The sequence below is a fragment of the Corythoichthys intestinalis genome, chromosome 3, assembly GCF_030265065.1.
Source record: "Corythoichthys intestinalis isolate RoL2023-P3 chromosome 3, ASM3026506v1, whole genome shotgun sequence".
Classification (NCBI taxonomy): Eukaryota; Metazoa; Chordata; class Actinopteri; order Syngnathiformes; family Syngnathidae; genus Corythoichthys; species Corythoichthys intestinalis.
Genome location: NC_080397.1, coordinates 21123422 through 21146709, shown reverse-complemented (window position 1 = coordinate 21146709; position 23288 = coordinate 21123422). Strand labels below are relative to the sequence as shown.

General features: G+C 36.9%; 1 protein-coding gene across 2 annotated transcripts in view; it reads left to right on the top strand.

The window, feature by feature from the left end:
• The window catches only part of efna5b (ephrin-A5b), a 133912-nt gene that overhangs the window by 91038 nt on the left and 19586 nt on the right, over window positions 1-23288 (top strand). For both annotated transcript variants that reach the window (XM_057831667.1, XM_057831666.1), the window contains exon 2: window positions 6521-6813. In XM_057831667.1, the coding sequence (XP_057687650.1) occupies window positions 6521-6813 (293 nt within the window). The remainder of the gene's footprint in view (window positions 1-6520; window positions 6814-23288) is intronic.

Genomic DNA, 23288 nt, shown 5'->3' with positions numbered 1-23288 from the left:
TACCGTAAGAAAGTAATCCAAAAATTACCATAGGCCACAAATTTCTGTTATATGTTTAGGATTCCTGGAATAGACAAATATAGTTTGTTCACTCCCAAAATCCGTAACTGAGCAAGAGTGCCAACAATGACTCTCTGTATAACAGAGGACCACTGCAATCCTCTCTTGGCACTCCTGCTGGACTGCACCGGTTAACAAAAATTGCTATTGAATATCAACTGTTCATCTGATTTGAAGGACTTGGACCACCTTTCACTCTCAAAAGGTGCCTGATGGGAGTTCATTACAGCGTGGAAGCAGGCAGGGGAAAGCTTATGTGCAGATAGGTGTGTGTTTGGCACGCTGCGATGTCACTGGGGTGTGTAATTGAAATGGAAATGAGCCAATCAGAAAGTGTGATGGCCAGTCAAGTCACCTCATGCTTACCGCTTTATTTTAATTCAGGCTGTTTGTATTCTGATGTGCATGTTTGCGTAGACCTTTCTTGACCTCTTCTGTTGGAGCGTCATTGTTAAATTTGTTAGTGATAGATTTTTGGACCCCCACCCTTCTTCGCAACATGTCTGGGCCCGGCTGATATGCCCGGCTGACTTTGTGGTGTCATCCGGAGCCTTCTGAGACAGCTGCACCATAACAGACGCGTAATTATCACCATTTTACAATTAGCCCACCATTTAACTCTGCTCCTTAATTACCTCTTTTTATGCCAGGGAACTTCCCCGACATGTCTCTCCATGTCTTAAAAAAAAAAAAAAAATCTGACAAAATATATCAGAAACTGGATAAGTGATTGTAATAATTCAGTCAAGTGTGTGTTTGGACTGAGTTTGTCTACAACAACTCCATCTGGGAAGCTTCTTGAGGCTTTTGGGCCAGCATGTAGTTTAAGTGGTTTCACTGAATTACAGCCCAGATTGAAACACTATATTTTTCTGTTTTTTAAATATGTGTATTTTAGCAATGGGAAGAGTATCCATTACAGAATATGAATATAAGGTTTATTAACCAGCAGTTTTGGGTCAACAAAAAAAGAAAAAAAAAAAAAAACATTTTTTGGGGGGAAAGGCCGCGATATTTTATTTTTTAATTATTTCTCTCTATGCATTACCAAGGCTAAACATTTAGAAATACGAACCCTCCTAAAAATTGGGACATTGTTTAAAATGTAAATACTGTACATGTAGAGGTAAAAAGTACAGTGATTTTCTAATCCATTTCAACCTACATTTAACAGAATAAAGTGCAACCGCAAGATATTTAATTTTTAAACTGTTTCTTTTGGTGTCTGTGCAAATCCTCACCTTTTGTGAATTTGATGAATGCTACCAGTGTTCCTTCCATTCGTTACATTAGATCACGAAACTACTTTTTGCTGTAACTTCTAATGTAACAAGTTACATTTTCTCATTCTGTAAAGGCCCGATAGCATTTGTACGAGCATTACCCAAATTTGAGTGCATGTACATGATCAAAGTGAAAAGTCTCCCCCTGCAGCGCTGTTACACTGGGGTGTCGCTGTCATTTTACAGATGACTCTGCTGCTCTATTTGAGAGAGAGTCTCGAAGTCCACATGGCTCTTCTCACTCCTAACATGAACACAGCATGTCCCAGAAGAAGTTACTGACTGGCTAACATAGGGCAATATGTTTGTGAAAGCCAATCAGAGGCAGTCTGACAGAGTGGGGTGGGTCTTACTAGTATGGCTGTGCTAAACACAGACAGACAAACCAAATTTTCATTGAACTAACACATGCTGCAATGGCAAATACGCATAACACTGAGAGTGGAGTCTTTTCAGGGTGGAAATACATTTCAAAATGTTGAATTTTAAAATAGTTACTTTCATATTGGAATAATTAGCAAAGTAATGTAGTTAGTTAAAAAAAAAAAAAAAAAAAAACTTTTTAGAGAAGTAACTATACCTGTAGCACTTTACTTTTCAAAAGTAACTTAAACAACACTGCATGCCACACATTCTAATAAAGACAAGGGTCGTGTTAGTTGGAAGGTTGAGCCATGCAAATGAATATATTAAAAAATAAACACTGATTTAAAGCATTCCACATGTGAACAAGTCCATTATAAACTGGTGTGTTATGCTGGTTTGAGAACCTTTCCTGACCAGCTAGGTAGGGGCAAAGTTCACCACTTTGTGAACAACTGCATGACCCAAAAAAAGAGCATGTTTTTTTTTTTTTATATTTAACATACAAATGCAAGAAATTTAGGGAGTTATCATTTGATAAATTTCAGACAATCTGTCGAAATCTCTTCAGATCTAATGAAAACTGAAAAGGGTGAATGGTCAAAGAGAATAGTTGGATTTGCATAACTTTTTCGAAACAGATTAAATTAGAAAAAAAAAAAAAAAAAGCAACTGCATTCTTTGTCTCTTCAATCAGCCTTCAAAACTTGTAGTGCTCCCCCAGATCACTGGTGTTACTATACAATATTCCGTCTCCCTTTTACCCACTTTATCTGACATAGTTCATTTGAATTCTGTTGCCGCATTTCATACGGCAGTTGAAATATAGTAGACCATTTTGATTTTGAGTTCATTCTCCTACATTTTAGCACTGAATTTGCGTGACTCCAAATTAAGGGAGCACATATTTCACGCTTTCCGAAGTTATGATTTTAAAGTGGATAAACAGACAGTCCTTAGCCAAGTTTAGCTTTACTTCTCAAGTAACTTGGAGCATATATACAAGTCAATTAAGTTCAATCATTTCATATCCGCAATGTATTAGTAGTCTTCATTAAGGGAATATGTATTCAGGTCGTTGAAAATATCTACTGGCAGGCTGTTGTTTAACATAACTAGCTCTCACATGAAACGTGATCTTTTTCTCCTTGTTACCGTTTCTCACTTGATTCCAGCTTCTGTCTAACTGCTGCTCTCTTACTATGTGCCCTGCATTCCTAACACAAACCCAAATGAAGCACACACGTGTATGAAATTGGAAATGTCTATCTTGCATTTCTTTCTCATGTTAAATATGCAATTTCTGTTAAATTTTACATCCCCATTGCCCACCAATTCAAACATTCTCAGGTTAATTTGCAGTCAGAGTGAGTTGCTAGCCTTGTGAACACTGAGTATTGAAGAGAAGAACAGCTATAACATTACAAAACGCACACATGCAGACATTTTATATAAATCTCCTCTCCATCACTTACACACCGACGGATAGAGCGGATGTAACCATTTAGTCGATGACATTTCAAAACAGGAAGAAAGATGCATGGCTTTTCCTGGACCTCAGCAAACATGTTTTTAAATGAGATGTTACAGATGAGCTCCTTCATGCTTTGAATGTAAACGCTTCACAACGGTATTTACCCTTGCAAGAGTAAACACAGGCAGGGGAAAAGACATGTGAGTTCATGCTCGGATATCAATCCACATACGCACATATACTGTAAATGAATATACAAACAAAGCAAGCTGACACAGATGCACACAGTAATGGGAAATGGCTGTGGGTACATTTGCCACTTTATTGTGACATTAATCATTCAATTATAGCAACACAAATGAAGTGACAAGTGAGGGGGCTTCAAGCAGATTGCCGGAATTGCCATGTGGGTTTAAAAACGTTGTCTGATGTGTGTTGGGTTTGCTACTGTGTAGTGCCTTCGTGCAGCAGATGCCGGATCAGCATTCTAGTACATATGCAGCGACTTGATCCGACAAAATCCATTCCGAGTCGGAACTCCACACTCTACGATGACGCAACAGTTGAATAGAAAGCATATAAAGTGAGAAATGGCACAACAGGGATTGAAAAGGATAACGAAAAAAGCCGCATGCTTTTTCTGACTTTCTAGTTTTAAAAGGAGTTCACCATGGTTGTATATGTTAATCCTGAGCAATCCAGGGTGTTTCTCATACTTTGTGGGGTACTCGAGAAAACCCTATCTATAGTCTCAAGTTTTCAATTAAAAGTTTTACAGAGTAGTTCTAATCCGACATGCCAGATGGTTTGTTTCACAAATCCATCAGGGGAAGAGTGAATAGAAACTAATTGGAAAAGGGCAAGGGCTTAAAAAATAACTGTTTAGATGGATGTTCTGCCAGTCACATCCATTATTGGCCAATCAGATTAAAAAGTAATGTAGTAAACTACTTGCTTGACCAAGGGCTCTTGTTGATAAGTGAAAACATCCATTCATTCAGGAAGCATTGCTGCACTTTATCTTTAAGTTAATAATAATTAAAAAAAAAAAAAAAACATTAGTTTTTAGTTTTTTTTTTTTAAATTGTTATTATTTACTTATTTATGTTATTTCTCCCAAATTATTTCAAATTTTCAACTTATTTACTTTTTAAATGTTTGTTGTAGAGCTGAAACGAATACTCGAGCAACTCGACTAACTCGAGTTTAAAAACTGATCCGAGTAATTTAATTCACCTCGAGGAATCGTTTATTTTGACAGCTCTAAGCATCACGTTTTGCTCGGACTACTTTAATGCGGGACAACGAGCTGATGTCACGTGCGTAGAGGAAGAATCAAAAAAACTTACTGCAGCCGACAGCCGCTACAAAAGACGCCGACGTTGCTAAAAACTAGCCCGCATGATGCCACGTTGGTAGCAGGTAGCGTCTGATGCGTCTCATAGAGATAACATTTATGTTGAACTAGATGCGAAATGACAGAGTCAGCGGCATTAGTAAACAGCCGCCATCTTAAAGCAGTAGAGCGCTAAGCGCTAATAAAGAGCGCTAAGCGCTAATTAATAAGATTAACGTTACTGGCACTAGCTCACGTAACGTTAGCCCTGCGGAGGGCTAGGTTTCTATTAATTATGACCACTGTCGATGCGTGGCTAACGTGTCTTACATACAGGCTTTGACATAACATAGTGTTGTGGAGGGATGAGGGTGTAAAATAAATACTTAATAATGCAAAATATAAATTTTAGCTCAGTAGTCATTGCTGGATAAAACACCAAGTAGCACTGGCCCCTAATGTGCTCCAATACAGCCTGTATCATACATTTATTTTGAACACTGCAAAAACTCAAAATCCTATCAGGACTTACAGTTTAGACTAACTTAAAACTTAATTAGAACTTAATAATAGCTTGACACAAATAGAAATTCAATTGAAACACGTGGAAAAAAATCCTAACTTTTAAGTGATGTGTGTTATCAAGCGTAATGGCATTTTTAGGTAAGATATATATATATATATTTTTTTTTTTTCTTTTTTTTTTTTTTTTTTTCTGTTTTTAATAAGATCTTAAAGTTTTTTGAGTGAAAGCAGTGAATTAGTCTTTTTTTTAAAATTCTACTTACATTTGAGATGCAATTGTTGGCTGTTTTCAACAATGTACATCGAAAATAAAGACATCGATTGACTGAAAATGGTTTCTCATGTATATTCATAATTGCTCTTCACCTAAAAATATATATGTTTTATCCTATTACTCGATTAATCGATAGAATTTTCAGTCGATTACTCGATTACTAAAATATTCGATAGCTGCAGCCCTAGTTTGTTGTATTTATCCCAAAAAGACATGCAAAATTCCGGCTCGTAACCACGTGGGACATTGTTGTTTACGAGTTTGCTACCAATATCTCGTCAATGGTTGCCATTTGGCCTTCTCATTGTTAGAGAACGCACAATCATTGTTCTTTGAAGCTGTACATGACAGATTTGCAAAATTTCAAAAACATATTATCTCATGTCCAGCTGCCTCTCCAGATGGATTTGTGGGAGAAATGATTCAATGGCACCAGCTGTGCAATGAGTGTCCATGTGCAATTTTGTGGCTTGAACTGTCACAATGAGAGCGCTTGAAGAGAGTGTAAAATGGCAGACAAGCATGTTTTACAGGCGTTTTCTCTGTGACCCTGAAGCCAGGCTGCTGCAGACCCTAGCAGCAATTGCGCTCGAATTTATGCATTCCACAGGTGTGGGACCTATTCTGTCATCAGCAGTTGAGACGTGTTGAGTGCTTGTTTAGATTTGTTGTCGACATCTGATAAATCTGTATGTATCAAAGCCTTCTGACCCCCATGTGGCCTCTTCTAGCACAGCCCAGAGAGACCAGGCGCTGCGTTTTTCTCATCATGACATTTCTCATCTGTGCCCGCTTGTATCGCTGCACCATGACTGCGTTTGTCCTTCTGTCTGCAAATATTTTCAAGTGGTTTTTCTTCACTGGTGAATCATTTTTTTTCTCTCAAACTTTTATTTTTCCCTCGATGTACAGTACAGATGTGGGAGCAGCTACAGTATGTGCTGTAATGACAGATTTATAGAGATAAAAGATTAAAAAAAAAAAAAAAAAAAAACCTGAAAAGAAATTAATTGAAGCTTGAATAGTGTAGCCGCCAGTGAATTTTGACGCCGCAATGACAAGGTTGCAGCGACTATCAAGCTTGCATTCTCAGCATGCTACCCTTGTACGAGTATATGTCGATTGTAAAACTGTCATCTGCGGTAATATGAGCAACTGTTCATGCATCTCTACCATTAATGTGTATGTGACTTTTTGTTTTCTAGATTTCATCGTGGGGACTATCATATCGATGTGTGCATAAATGACTACTTGGATGTTTACTGTCCGCACTACGCGGACTCAGTGCCCGAAGAGCGGACGGAACGCTACGTCCTCTACATGGTCAACTACGACGGCTACAGCACCTGCGACCAGTCCTCCAAAGGCTTCAAGCGCTGGGAGTGCAACAGGCCACACTCGCCCAATGGGCCACTCAAGTTCTCGGAGAAATTCCAGCTCTTCACCCCATTCTCTCTGGGCTTTGAGTTCAGACCGGGAAGAGAATATTACTACATCTGTGAGTCTACATTCTCTGGTATTTTCTTGTGATGCTTGGCAGCTGTATGATGTATCGATTAATGAAGGGGTTGCAAAATTCTGTGAGTTTTCAAAATTAGATAATTGTGCTGAAATATATGGGAAACAAAAACTGAAGATTTTAAAGATGCGTCTATTAACCTCATTAAGAAAAATGTAACAAATCTAATTCTGAAAATGTCCCAACACAGTGCAACCTGAAACAGTTGTGTACGATTTGTACATTCTCTATCTGTGCTACAGATTCGTTAATGTTTATTGATACCTTGGCATGAAAAGATTGGGCAAATGCACAGTGTCCACATTTTAATATTACACTTTATAGATTACTTGACTCAGAGACCAATGGAAATATACAGCTGTATGCAAAGGGTATGCTCAAATGCCGGTAGTCCGTCTTCGCAAGAACATTTTGCAAAGCTTCTATTAAGCTGCATGTTCCTTTTAGCTGTGCTGATATGTTAAATGATCTTAGAAATTGCACAAAACATGCAAGCGTATTACAAAATTAATGGATGTTAGGACTCACATCGTGCCCTCATAATTTAACACCCAGTCTGCTGTAGGAGTTTTTTTGGCCTTAGAGAGGAGTTTTAAATTCATTTTTTTCTCTTTAATAAATCATGGGAATAGAATTATCTGGTCCACCGGGCCAACCTTCACCATAATAAAACTATAAATTTATTCAGGAAATGTTTATTCTAAGATTCTCGTGTGAAATGAATGAAGAATACTTGAAACAAGCCCACGATCCGTCGACCCTGTATTCACACCCCAGCGCTGCGGTTGACAAGTTCGTGAAAAACCTTTTCCCTAAAATGGCAAAGTTATTCAAAAAGGAGTGACTTGAGTGAGCAAGAAAGTTCTCGCACAGTTTTCCAGCTGCATTATAATGGAGTCTTCAAAAGTAATATACTCCATCATGCTCCTCTTCATCACATGTTAAACATTAAGTTTTCTGCGTCTTAACATTAGAAGTAAGTCACACTGAGGTTATCTAGAGTTGATTGGGGCTAAAGTAAGTAAAACCTCTGTGGCTCAGATATGTCAGTAGGATGGATAGTCCATGAAATTTAAAGTCAAAATGAACTTCAATCCTTTAATATCGCCTTAGTTGTTAATATAGAATGTTGAATAAAATTAGTTTCCTGCACTTTTAGAACTACCTTTGCCTTTAAGTAATTCATTGCAATAATTTTTAATTTTAATGATTACCAAATTCAACCCATAGATTTTCTCTTAAGAACGTTGTAGAAGAAACATTCAAACACATTAATGAGAAGTATAAAAAAAAAAAGTACAAATGCTTTTCATTCGACCAGTTACGTTGGAAATGGTAAGCAACTTGCATCACGTTTCAGTACCTCAATTTACTTAGCAGGAAAGGTCTTGTCCTGTGGGTTTATGTTTGTCACTAATCTCGAAGATTACATGTGGCATCAGTTCGTTATTTGTTAGTCCTCGACAATACCGGTACTAGCATTTTAGTGCTTTTGATACATGTATCAGTACGCCACTTTTTTTTTTTAATGGCAGACAGAGCATTTAGTATAGTTGACAGGTTAATGGACTTGACTCTCTGAAAAATACAGGTTCAGTTAATTAATTTACAGAGGTACCTCAAGATACGTTTTGGAGTGGCTTCCGTTACATGATGTTTTTTTAATTTTTTATAATGAAACACATTTTAAATGTAAATCGCCGAATTCATTCCAAGTGCAATTAAAAAAAATGCACATTAAATTTGCTATCATGTCCTCTAATTGACTGTCTTTGATGAATTATTTGTCGCCCCCTAGTGATGCTTCAGTGCAACTAGTTAGCTTCCAACTTATTCCACAGATGTTATCACATGACTACTTCAGCTCAGCCAACTCTTAGTGCGCACATAAGTTACATTTTTATTTTGTTTCATATACATGAGCATTGCACTGCACATTGTGGTGTGTACAGTATATTTCGTTTGTTTACATTTGCGGTCAAACATAATTACATTATTGCATTGCTGAGAGCGGGAATTTTCTATTACAGTATGTATTATCTTTCGTATGATAAATAACTTTTTGTAATATGAAAAGAAAAAGCTTCGTTTTTTTATTTTTTATTTTTTATTTTTTTAGGTAGATTTAATGAAAAGTGCAGCAAAATGGTGCAAAAACATGAATCTAGTGAAAATAATCCTATTCCAGTTCCATAATAATTCCATAATCACTCTAGTATACATGAATGAACTCAAATCGTCAAATTGACTCCACCTACCACTACACATATTTGAACGTTTTTGGGGAAACAAACACACACACACACAAAAAAAATTCTTTGCAGCTCCAGGTAGAGGCGGGACCATGGGAGAGCCCCCTCTCCCCTGGCTCGGTTGTCGTGGCAACAATATAGAAGTCAAAAGTCAAAGAGATGACAATTATAGCTAGCGATTTAAGCTAGACCGTGGTTATGACAATATCATTATATATTATACGATATATTATGTATATCATGTACAATGTCGATAACTCGGATAACGCAACCCCAACCACTACTACTACTACTGTGCCTTATAATGCAGTGCGCACTATAGATGAAAACAACTTTAAAAAGGGCATTCATTGAAGGTGCGCCTTATACTCCGATGCGCCTTATAGTGCGGAAAATATGGTACATGTAGCAACTTAAACCTAAAAAGTCTTGGTCTTGTAAGATATAATTGAAGGACCTGAAATGTGCATTTTTGGAGAATAAATGTGATTGAGGGATGTTCATCCTCCCTCGAGACTCGTTCTTGGAAGATGGAGGAGTGGGTGCAGTGCTACCATATGACAAATTTAATACAGGACTAGAAAATTGATGGCACACTTATGTTCTGAAATGGGAGGCCATTAGTTTCATGCGTGGTTTATGCATTATTGATTCAGCTATTGGAGGAAAAGTTTTAAGGGTTGTGCAATTTTTGTGCCAATGAAAAAAAATATGTTTCTCTACAGACGACATTAAATCAACAATCCGACCTAACATTGATTGAATTGCCGCCGTATAACAGGGATGGACAATCCTATTGCAATATAGCTAAATAATGCAGTAATGAGAAATTAGGGGTGAATAAGAAAGCACGCACCACACCCTCCACCATTGCAACAAAACGCCCTTGGCAGAGGTTATAAAACTAATATACAGTAGTGTTTTCTTATTGTATCTAGTTTTATCAATGGCGTCCTGCAATATCGCAGAATTTATTGCAGAGCCTATCTCTCCTGTCACAAAGATCCCCTCTATATTTGAGGTGTTATGGATTTTCAAAGTACCAGCTTGCCACGATACCCTTTTGTATGGGAAGGGAGAACCACAACCAATATTGTAGCTGTGAGAAGAGAAACACATAACCACGCCAACCACACTCTTGCAAGAGCTGCTATTGGTCATAGCTAGGGTTCTTACGCATAGAACGTATCCCTCATGCATTTCAGGCCATGAGAAATGGCCTATGCCACACCCAACATTTCTCACACCCCAAAAAATAGAACCTGTCATAAAATTGTCATAACGTGAAAATAAAACTTACTCGCCCGTTCCATTTTCACAAGTGTCTTGTTACGCGGTGCCACGACTTGCTTCCTTAATACTTCCACTGTCATCATCTTCTGCTTCTTCTTTAGTTCAGTGGAAGACTAAGACTGAGCACGTCATTTACAAGGTATTGTCAAGGGCGTCACAAACACTTATTTCGCAGAAACAAATAGCACCATAACAAACAACACAGAGAGTATAGGCATACAGTATGTTCGTAAACTGGCTTCATTCCACAAGAAGGGATGCTGGAAATTCGTCTCGACCAATCATCTTGCAAGATTAATGACCTTGTGGCATTTTCCTGATCTTTTCTCTATTTGTCCATATTTCGTTTAATTTTCTGATGAATATTTTTGAAAAACTTGTTATGCACTAAAACCGTAGAAACTGAAGCGTGAAGTAGCGACGGATTACAGTATGATTGTACATACACGCACACACATATAGTCTCATGCCAAACAATCTTTATAAATTCAGAACCCAGGTTTAGCTGTGCTTCTTGTATTGTGTTTGCTTACCAAGTGACAACATACAGCAGGTCAGTAGGGCTTTGAGTTCAGAGATGTGTTTTCGCGATTTATGACTTTTTATGACGCAGTTAACCAAAGTGAAATTCTAGGTTTTTATCTAGATTTCATTTCACTTTCCCTCTTCCTGCTCCATCCAACACATACAAAGTTTGCTGCTTTCTGAAAAAGTAGAAGCCTGGCTTGCACTTATTTAACGCTTTTTTTCCCATCAGAATATGCTTCTTGTCACTTACACACAAATTAAACAAAGTTTCATGTTAATGAAGATGTAGGGATTTCAAGAGCTCGATGGAGGTTAGCGAAGGGTCAAACAGCTCCTCCACTTTCTCATGTTGCTACTTGTAACGTTTATTTTTTACATCTGAGAGATGCTTGTCCTGAGGGCCAGATTAAATTACACTGTGACCGACTAGGCTTCCATGGAACACATGCATTCTACTCTTGCACGGCGTATTGGTTTAGTGGCCCGCGGCTTCATTGGCTATTGAATGATTCTAGCATACAGCCTCTCTGGCTCGCAAGGCGGATATTAAAGTCATCTACCATGAAGTTGTCTGACATGTGATTTCCCGCCACCATAGTGTCCAGCTCCAATGTCCATTAAAAGCAGGAGGGACAGCTGTTGATGGATTGGACTGTCTTTTTGGTGAACAGAATGTAGAGCTGAAGGAAGATAGAGAGGGAGTTACATTTAGCCAACTACACTTGTACTATTCATTCATCTACTGCGCCTGTTTCTATCTCCACCATCATCATCATCGCAAGCATCAGGCAATGTTTCTTTAAAATCCAGATATTGGCTCTACAGCAGGAGCTACATGTAAAGGTGGAACAACACAGTCGTAGGATTGTACGACCCTTAAGTTTTTCTTTTTGAAGACAAACAACTGAAGCCATCATTTGGTTGGTTTGCCAATAAACATTGACCCTCAAAGAAGAGACCCCGAAGAAGAAATTCAACCAATCGTAAGAAAGTGACTGCGGCCAAAATTCAACATTTCAGTGCACGAGTGGAGGGTGGATGCGGGTTAATCAGTGGAGGGAGAGAAGGTGAGAGCTTGAAGTTGGGAGGTGGAAGCTCAGTTATTGTGATTTACAAAAGTTATTGAGCTATGAAACTATTCGTTTTAACCTTTGTTTTGGGGGGAAAAGGGCCAAACAACAAAATTACTGGACCACTTTCTTCATATTATTTAGGCTTCTAAAGAGTTCCCCTTCGTCGACAATGCCATATACACTATGTGGGTTCAATAGGGTGAAAAAACATATTGGGTCTTTACTCATTGCAGTAGAACTACCGGAGAGTTCTCAGACTGCATCTTTGTATTCCTAAACAGTCCTAATAATCCAGTGATAAATACAACTATTCAACTGAGGCCGTTAAATTAAAGCACTAGACGGGCAACCTAATTACTGCTATTCTCCCAGGTTACATTTGGGTTGAATATGCCGTTATTGTGAATATTCAGGAGTTAAGATTGTGGAAAAACATGAGGAAAAAAAAACAGTGGCTCAGACTTGATTATCTCTAATCTTTTATCTTTAATCCTTTTAAAAGAGCAAAACTGAATGCCACAGCTGCAGAAAATCTTTTGCTAATCCTGTTTGTGTGCCAGCAGCAGGTCTGTTGGCTTTACGTTACGGTCATCTGAGTGTTAAATATTGTTTCAGGTCACTCTCCATTTCCTGTGTACGCAGCGAGCATACAGTACATGCTTGATTCAATGTATTATCAACTTTGAGACAACTGCTGCTAAACTGCAGTCAAGAGTTGACCACTCGTCTATATACAGTACACGAGTATTTCTTCAACCACCATGAATACGTGCTACAAACTCTAACAATCTTTTGTCCTATTTTGCCAACCTTTAATTCATGCTAATATGTGGGATTATGCTTCTTTATTTGTCAGCATCTGTAATGATTCTTGGTGCTATAACTGTTACGGGTTTGGCAGCTTCATATATGTTTGTAAATTTTATGAACAATGTGTTTGGTTACACCGTATTTTCATTATTCAATGTCTGTGCCAAGTGAGGTAAATTGACATGAAACAAGGTTTGGCTATAAAATGCGACATTACACAAATGCTTTTCTAAGCAGATGGATTTTTGGTGGCTATTCCTAAAACCTCCTTCTGGGGGGTAAATGTTGCAGATTATGAGGCAGCATCATGCTGAGTTCTGTAATTACACTGTTCATTTATAAAACAAACAAGAAGCCCCATACAATGGGATCTGCTATCCAAGATTGGTCCAAGGAGGATTATTTGGTATACAAGAGTAATTACAAAAAAGAAATACTACTTTGAAGTTTGTATAACAAGTATGTGAAGACTTGCTATGGGAAACGGAGGGTCATAGGCATGGCCAAAAGGGAAAAAAAATGGGGGGGTCGTGTCACAAGACATACATATAGTGAAGAAGTATTTGAACACCTCGCGATTTTGCAATTTCTCCAATTTACTAGTAGAAATGATGGGCGGGTTTGAAATTTGGAATTTTTTTGTTTTTCTACTGTAAGAGACAATCAAAAAAAAATCCAGAAATCACAGTGTATTTTTTAACAATTTATTTGTATTATACTGCAGCAAATAAGTACGTATCTGAACACCTATTAGCTAGAACTGTGAGCGTCAAAGACCTGTTAGCTCCCATTACAAAGTCCAGCTTCACTCCACTTATTAGAATTCTAGAACTCTCCAAGGCTGGAAAGAGTTACGGGGCAATTGCCAAGCAGCTTGGTGATATAAGATCCACCGTTGGAGCAATTATTAGAAAATAGAAGAAGCTAAACACCATTTCCAAGTGGGAGAACTTGCATAATCACAGGGTGTTCAAATACTTTTTTTCTTCACTGTATATATAATTATTAGGCCTGCCAAATGATTAAAATTTTAATCGAGTTAATCACAGCGTAAAAATTAATTAATCGTTATTAATTGCAATTTAAATCATCTCTTAAATATGCCATGTTTTTCTGTAAATTATTGATGGAATGAAAAGAAAAGACACAAGACGGATATATACATTCAACATACTGTACCTAAGTACAGTATTTGTTTATTATAATAATAAATCCACAAGATGGCATTAACATTATTAATATTCGTTCTGTTAAAGGGATCAACGGATAGAAAGACTTGTAGTTCTTAAAAGATAAATGTTAGTACAAAGTATAGTAATCCTATTTTAAAACCCCTCTTAATATTTTCGTTTTAATAACATTTGTAAAAATTTCAATGAAAAAAAAATAAACTAGTAGCTCGCCATTGTTGACGTCGCCGAGCGGTGACGTCACATGGGCTATCTGCTGTTCTTCCACAGTGTCTCTAACTGCGTAAGGCAGTGATTGAAATACACCACTAGGTGTCAATGGCAAGTTTTAAATTACTTAGAAATCAAGCCAATGAGTGTGTTTTGTCCCTCGACTGACGCCGTAGTTCCCCGTTTACTGGTCCATCCATTGTATTTCACGGTCATTTGAGTGCTGGCTTCACAACGTACGAGACGTCTGATAGTTTGCATATTGTGACTAAATATTGCCATCCAGTGTATTTGTTAAGCTAAATGAAATGTTTGACTAGAGTTTGACCAAAGTCTGAGTAGGTTTTATGTGTATTTTGCATAGCTATTTTGATTGAGAATGCCAGTTCTCTTTGCATTGTTTTTGTGAACATTATTTTTTTTGAGAGATAGGAATATTATTTTTGTTGTGCTTTCACTAAATGATACTTATGTTCTTTGTGAAGGAGAAGCTTATGCCAATAAACGGCGCAGTCCAATGAACGCTTGTGTCCACTCGCTTTTCTATGCCTCTTAGCTCTCAATGTGCAAAAAACTGTCACTGTAATCTGTTTGAGGCAATGCACGAGTAGGTCATTCCGTGCATGCGTTAAATGCGTCAAATATTTTAACATGATTAATAAAAAAAAATAATTACCACCTGTTAACGCGATAAAATTGACAGCACTAATAATTATGCAATGGGAGTAACATCGTGTAATGTTTTTATAGCTCCATTTTAAAAAATATTAAATAAATTAATAAATAAATTTATTAAATAATTTTAAAAAAAGAAGAAAGAAAAAAATGCCATGTAACTTCCAGTGAGAAGTTATTGACAAGCAGTGCAGCTCACCACAGAAGTAGCAGTGAGATGGTGACCTTGTAGCACATTTGCCTTCCCTGTGCGAGTGCATAGTGTAGTGTAGTGTAGCGTGGCTAACAGAGAAAATTGTATGCACCATTAGCTGCCCAAGTAGGCTATATTGCACACCTGCACCAGGCACAAATGTCAATGTGTCCTGAGACAGAGGTCACTGTCCGTGAACGCAGAGATTAGCCATGAATACTTACTTGGCTCATGTACATGTGAAGTTCTATCAGTTAATTTAAAGAAATGATAGCATACCTTTTTTATGAAATTCATGATGGGGAATTTCCTCAATCTGGATTTATGTGGGATATGCCACTGGTACGTATTGATTTAGAATAGTTCTGAATGGAATACATTTATAATACATGCATGCATAAACATTTAACAGTTATATCAGCCATTTCTCGTTTCTGTTAACACTTGAGGCTGAGGCAAAGTGGGATTAAAAATGAGTCGTCAGGGGTATGATTGATTAGCTTTCTTGTTTGTAGATTAGTATTAAGATGTCACATCATATTTATGTGCAGAAAGCACAGCTTAATGATGTTTTCGCCCCTCGAGTTTACTGCGGGTCGAGAGGTGATTTTTGTTGCGTCTGAAGAAATTAAATAAGACGAGGCAGTGTTCTCTGCTCCGTTAACCAAAAGAGATTCATCAACATGAGCAGGGCAGCAGGAATGTACTTAGTCGGAGGTCGTCATTCTTCAGTTTTTGTTTATTGTCGGCGCTTTGTCACTAGCAGTTTTTTTTTTAAAAATTATGATTATTATTAGGGTTGTTCCGATCATGTTCTTTTGCTCCCGATCCGATCCCGATCGTTTTAGTTTGAGTATCTGCCGATCCCGATATTTCCCGATCCGATTGCTTTTTTTTGCTCCCGATTCAATTCCAATTATTCCCGATTATTTTTCCCGATCATATACATTTTGGCAATACATTAAGAAAAAAATGAATAAAACTCGGACGAATATATACATTCAACATACAGTACATAAGTACTGTATTTGTTTATTATGACAATAAATCCTCAAGATGGCATTTACATTATTAACATTCTTTCTGTGAGAGGGATCCACGGATAGAAAGACTTGTGACTTTGTATATTGGATGGGAAGTATGATGGGAAGTGGAACCATGACTGTGCGTAGTGCTACAAATTGATATATCTTCTCTGCGTTGGGTAATAACATAAGCTGTTAAGAAAAAGATCAATTGCTACCCTGCTTCCCCACATTGCTTCCCATGATATTTCTAATCGTAGGGAGAGGGATTGCAAGGCTTTAGCCAATTAAAAAAAGGCTCCAAAGGCTGCCAAAATTCACTCTACTCATTTTACGCTGCCTTTTATCTCTCTATATAAGTAAAACGGCGCCATTACAGATTGAGTGTGACAATGCGTGAGTGGGTCATGCAGCGCATGTATTAATTGCCTTAAATATTTAACGTGATACATTTAAAAAAAAATAATTACCGCCGTTATCAGGATAAATTTGATAACCCTACCTTAAGCCTAAACTAAAGACTCTGGATGAGTGTAATATATTATGTCTGTAACGTTAGATACAATTAGAAAACGATTTAATTAGAAAATATATATATATTTAAAAAAGGCATGGCCGATATTTTTTTGCCGATTCCGATACTTTGAAAATGACGTGATCGGACCCGATCGATCGGCATCTCTAATTATTATTATTATTATTATTTATAATTTTTTTTTTTTTACCATAGTATGACTTTTAAAAAAACAAAAAACAGTATTTCCTAACAGTCAGACATCCCTTGCCAACAAATAAGTAAAATTTAGTTTTTCCTCTAAAGAACTTAATGTTTGTTATTGTTGCTGATGTTATAACATTAACAATACATGACCCTGAAACAGATTGTGAAATACACAATCCGACAGCAACATGCATCCACAGAATGTGGTCTACCGCAAAGGTTGTATTTATCGGACACTGAGGTGCTTTGCAAAATATCACGGGGCTGAATAAAATCTCAACTGTAGAACTTACCCATTAAAGACTAATCAATTACAAATATGTTTTCTTAAGAGCTTTTCTGCAAAATCGCTGTCAAGTTTCCGTTTTATTCCCCAAAAATCATCTTGCCCTCTAAATCGGGTTATTGTTGATATGTGTCAGAATCAACATTATGATTTGAAATGTTGTGCTGCTCACATACATAAGCAATTCAGCAAAAGGTAGCATTAAGAGTAAGCAGCGAGTGAGTTTCTTGGACTGACAGGGGAGATAAGCGAGGACGGCAGGAGCACTTTTCAGGTCAGGGATCACAGGGCTGCAGTGGTTTAAGTGAAAGCCATCTTGAGGAATGCTGATGCAGGCATGTTTTTTATACTGTAAATATATATTATGAACACCATCCTGTTTTTGAGTTATTTTAATCAAAACGAGGGAAAGATATCTAATATTAGCTCATCACAATAGACTCGTTGCACTATTTGACCTCATGTGACGATACTTAAAGACCACATCATTTGGTAGTATAGGTGCAGTACGAATGCAAAAAAGGAGTGACAGAATGTGATTTTAAAAGAATCAAGTAATCTCCAAGAGATAACGATTAGCAACTGGATTAATGCTGCAATGATTAATCAATTAACTCGAGTAATTTGAATGGAAAAAAAGCTTCGAATCACATTTGGCTGCTTCAAGGATTCGTTTTATTTGAGTGGCATTGTAATGGTTTGTTCTGAAAGTGTTTGCATTTAATTTTATTGATTTGGATGGATACACTGCCCTCTAGTAGCAACATTGAATAAGACACAACTCATCTAACATGGATTAATCCAGCTGCTCCTTGTTAAGACCAACATAAGTTTTTGTTTGAGCCAATATGATTGTTTATGCATTCGTAATTTAATTTAAAGGTATATTCGGCAATTTTTTTTTAGGAATTTGTGTTTGAACGATTTGTTAAAAGTATTGTCCAATTATCCAATTGTACTTTTGTTGTATTTCGATCCTCATTTCTCTTTGTTATATACTGTTTGAGACTTGAATGTAGTTTTAAATGCATTTTTTGCTCTTGTGAAATGTTAGTGCAATTCTGCATAGCATGAAAAAACACATTTTCTTTTTTTTTTGTATTCACATTCAATGGTCTTTTGAAAGTGTAATCTAAGCAAGCCTTTGTTTTACATCTCCTAAAAATTATTTTGCAACGCATTTAATGTTCCTAATCCGATTACTCGATTATTCGAACTAACTAATTGATAGATTAATCGATTACTTAAATAATCGATAGCTGCAGCCCTAAACTGGATGGTCTTTGTGTCTTGGATTTCCCCCCCAAAAAAAGACTCAATGAATTTATGTTTTTACAACTACCCTTTAACTTTCCTTTGCACCCAGCATCCTTGTGATCCCGTAACACCACTAAATTTGTCACAAAAACTCAAGACATTCCAGGGAGAAAATTATTGCACATTTCAGCCATGATATAAGGACTGAAAGGTATTTAACTTTTTAAATTCATTCTGAAACAGTATTAGGATCTCATCAACAGCCAAGGGGTTTGACCATCAACTGGTTGCTCTGTAACGCCTAACCTGAACCATTATTGTCTTTTTTATTGATTTTAACATTGCTAGCATCATTTTCAAGTTCTCTAGAGCTATTGTCATTCTCTGATTCCTCCCAGTCGCTGCCTTCATGCCCATTACCATCACAGAATTTTGTAGACGCTAATTCAGTCCACTGCCATGCATTTGCAGCATTATCCAAATTTCAAGCTGACAATTTATTTAGGCAGTCAAAAATGAGTTTTTACCTTATGAATCCATAGAAAAGTCAAAGGTTGTGAGAAGACTCAGATACTACACAGTATGTTCTCCGATCCTAGATTGACATTTCATAATCATAGACATCAGACAGTAACGATAAGTAATTCAAAATCGCGACACACTGAGTCAAGATCCTGTCTCCTGGTCTGAGAAGGCAGGTTTGAGATACCCACCTTCATGCGTAGCTCTCAAAAATAAATGAATTTGCAATTTTTTCAACAAGATGATCTGAGACTTAGACCAAAACCTGTGACGCTTGCAAAAACGTTTGTTTTCTTTGCCTCAGTAACCTGACTGTGGTCTGAGAGCGCAGGGAAAACAGTTCTCTGGAGAGCCTCTGGGCCTCAATGAAAGTATTTTCTTGTGTAAAGATGACATTTTAACAGGGCATGCAATCTAAAGCCTCATGGAGTAGACAGGCTGCTATTACTTAGAAAAACGTTATTAATTAAAAATAACTCCATCCGGGTTTTTGTTGACATTTTCAGGGACAGAGGTTAATTTTGTATGAAAGCAATACATTTTGTTGATTAATGTTACAAATGTGATGTAGAGAAGCTGCCAAAGTGTTATGTTGTTTTTAAGTTTATTTTTCGCTAGACACACGGTTTATTTACCATATGTATATATAGTGTTCGATCATTCACTTTCCTTGTTGTTTCCTAGTTGTTATTTGTGTTCAGGCTATTTCTTAAAATAGGTTCAATGTAATTTAAAGGGATCCACAGATAAAAAGACTTGTAGTTCTTAAAAGATAAACATTATTATGAGTTAAAGTAATTTGATATTGAAACTAGAGCTGGGAATCTTTGAGCACCTAACGATTCGATTACGATTACAATTCAGAGGCTCCGATTCAATTATAAATCGATTATTGATGCACCCCACCACACTTTTAATGTTTTGTACATTAGTTCCAAAATTGTTCAAAAATCCTCTCAGGCTAAACCAAACTATTTTAGTATCAAGTTAACAGTTAAAAACAGTAAATAAAATACTTAAGTCCCCATTCTGTATCAAAGCTTTAAACTACATTCAATTAATTTAATGTTGTGAATCAACCGTTAAAGTTGTTAAAATTGTTCCCGTTATTCCATAATTTCCCATCTGTCTACTTTTGATACGTCAAAGTTTTAAAACTGTTTTATCATTTAAAGATAGATTCAAGTCAAGATTTTGCCGATTTAGAAGTATTATAGATAAAAAGTTAATTGGGCTCACTACAACAGAGCCTTCCAGAGAAGTCAACTGCTTTAAGATGGCGGCAAGTCTGTCATTTCGCATCTAGTTCTTTGGATATGTTCCAATGCTGTCATCGTCTGTCATTTCACATCTAGTTCTACAATATGTGATATCTACCATAGCCATATGTTAACGTATGTTTGTAGCAACTAGCAACTGGTTGCTGTTTGTAGTGGCTGTCGGCCGCATCCAGGTATGATTGTTTTTTGTTGTTGTATTTTTTTCATCTAGTGGCATGAGTTGAACAAGATATTCACTCTCGGTCCGTTCCTCATTGGGTCCCGAAGACCGCTGCGTCCCAAAGACCGCGCTGACTGTGTTTTATTTCCGCTTTACCTGGTATAATTCAATAATCGGAATTTGGATGTTTATGAATCATTCTCGAATCTAGGCGGCCGAATCGTGAATAATCTATGAATCAAAAATTTCGCACGCCTCTAATTGAAGCCCTTCTTGATGTTTTCATTTTTATACAATTTGTAAAATTAGTTTAACTAGTGGGTTGCCATTGTTAATGACGTCGCAGGGCGGTGACGTCACATGGTTATGTTGCCGGGCTTCCAGAGTATGAGTTTAGCGACGTAAACATGTCATCTGTTCAACCCTTTCAATTTGAACCCGAAAGGAACATTAATGAGCATGACAGCACTGTCGATATTTCACAAAACGAGCAGAAAAAGCAAAATGAATAGGAAAGACGGGATGAGACAAGATGAAAGTATGACAAAACCGGTATTCTGCAAAAATGTGCTACACCGGCAAAATGTGCTACAAGAGACGAATTTGACACCTAAAGTACTATCGTGCACTGTCACCTTGTTTTGTTTACATGCATACAGACAAAACATACTAAAGATGCCTTAAGAAAATACTTAAACGTAGTAACATCAAATAAGGGTGGTTTAACTACGCTACGTGGCTAATGTGGTCAACAGATCAACAATCTGCTTTAAAGCTCCCACAGGGAAACACAATGCTTAAAAAGTATGAGAGGGAAAAACATGCCTAAAGTATTTTGAGGCAATGAAAAGGTAATAAATGACCCAATAAAAACACAAATAGTAAATGTTCGCCACTTCTAAACCGATGTGCGCATGAGTTGGACGTCTTGCCGCGGAAGGAATGGCAGAACACTGGTAGTGTTCGTCTAGTAACAGAGACAAACTACATCATCACCTCAAGCATCCATTGCGCACATAAAACACTGTGCCCCCTGTAGGTCAAAGCATGTATTAAATATTATAGATGTATAAATCAATGTCAATATCTTAGGTGTTTCTATAAACATATTTTAGTAAAAGAGGACAAATGTGGCTTATTACAGCCTACAATAAGTCCGAGGTTCCGTTTAAATAAAGTAAAATTAAGAAAATCATTTTATGTATCCAATCATGGATCAAAAATTGTGACACAAATTGATTCGTGAGTTTGTGTATCGTTAAAGCGCTAGTAGACTGAACATCACACAATGCATTCTTCATGAAAACAGAGCAATCAAAATCAGATTTTTTTTTTCATCAGATGATAACAAGATACGATAGAATTAATAGGATTATTATAGAATGAAAATCTTTCTCCTCTTAATTTTAGCTCATAAGACACATAGTTATTAAAATGGGTGTGAAATTGGCCAAAGAGGATTTTCAGTTTGATATTGATACCTGTAAATTGGGGGCTCCCTGTGTGGAAGCTTAACCCTCTTGTTACCCCAGTTTTGCTGGATCAGTTTGACCCAAGGAATGTGAAAAAAATGCCAGATTATTAAAGATAAGGTCAGACTCATTGACTGCCATTGACGGCGATAAACGTCCTGGCCAGCAATGGCCATGAGTGTCTGAAACTTAATTTTTCAAACTTTTAGACTAATTGTATGTGCCACTAACAAAACATGTTTAATACACAAAAATACATTTTTTTTTAACAAAATGATGGGTCCATTTGACATCAATGAGTAAATATCCTAATATTAAATAACCCACCAATACTTTCACTGCAAAATATGTGTTACAATGTTTCATAAATAAAAATTAAACAATTTAAAGTAAGAAAAAAAAAAACAGGTCAATTTGACCTCTATGAGTAAGTATCCAAACAATAAAAACATCAAAAATAGCAGTTTCACTTTAAATGATATGTTAAAATTTAACACGGGTTACATGACCTGTCGACGTACAAGAAGGGTTAAGAGAACGGTGAGGATATCCGTCATTCTTATTTTATATTTAAGATAATTTCTGACATTTTGCAATTTCTATTTAATGATAATGAAACTAAAAAACATCATGATATTTATCTGATAACAAAACTATGAATTGATAATAGAGGTAGAATTCTGGAACCTTTAATAAGGAAATGTCTATTTAAAAAATGTGGACCTTGTAAACGGAATCTATCTGTGCAACTTCACACATGGATGGACCTGCATATGGTTGCCGTCATTACTCAGCCCACTCATCTGTTCATATGACGAATCAAGCCTGTCACCGGCAGCCACAAGTCAGCTGACAGGATGGAGTTATGTGCCTCAGACCTTCACGCACGTACAAGTACACATGCATTGCCCTCTCTCGTGTGCACAGTATGCATTTGAATAGACCTAGACAGTAGCCACATGCTGCACGCTGTCTTCAATGCATTATAATAATCTTGATGAATAGATGTCCCGCTGCCTCTTTTGCTCTCCCGTTTTATAGCATGAAATTGAGATCCTCCCTTTTTTCTCTCTCACAGCATACATAAGCATACTGTATATGTAAATGATAGGGAAACCAGATAGATACACCATGATTTTGATACAGTACTGTACATTCTTGACTACACGAAAAGCTGCGATTCAAAACGTGTACCTAACTGAATTGAACTGTTTGGGTGATGGCGAGTAATGAAAACAGCAAGTTATTCCAAATGATTGAAAATTCACTGTGTGCCCATCTTTGCCAATTGTAATTATTCATGCTTCAACTGGTGGTGTTCAGAAGCTGATCATTATTCGCCATCCTGAAGTTGAGGACATGCTGGCTGTTAACGTGCAACCAATATTTATAATTACCTATAACAACTAATTTGATATTTTCTATGCATTTATTTTTCCTCTCTCCTTATTCATGCCCAATGACACACCCTTGTACATTTAGCGTTTTGTGGATATGAAGGCCGTAA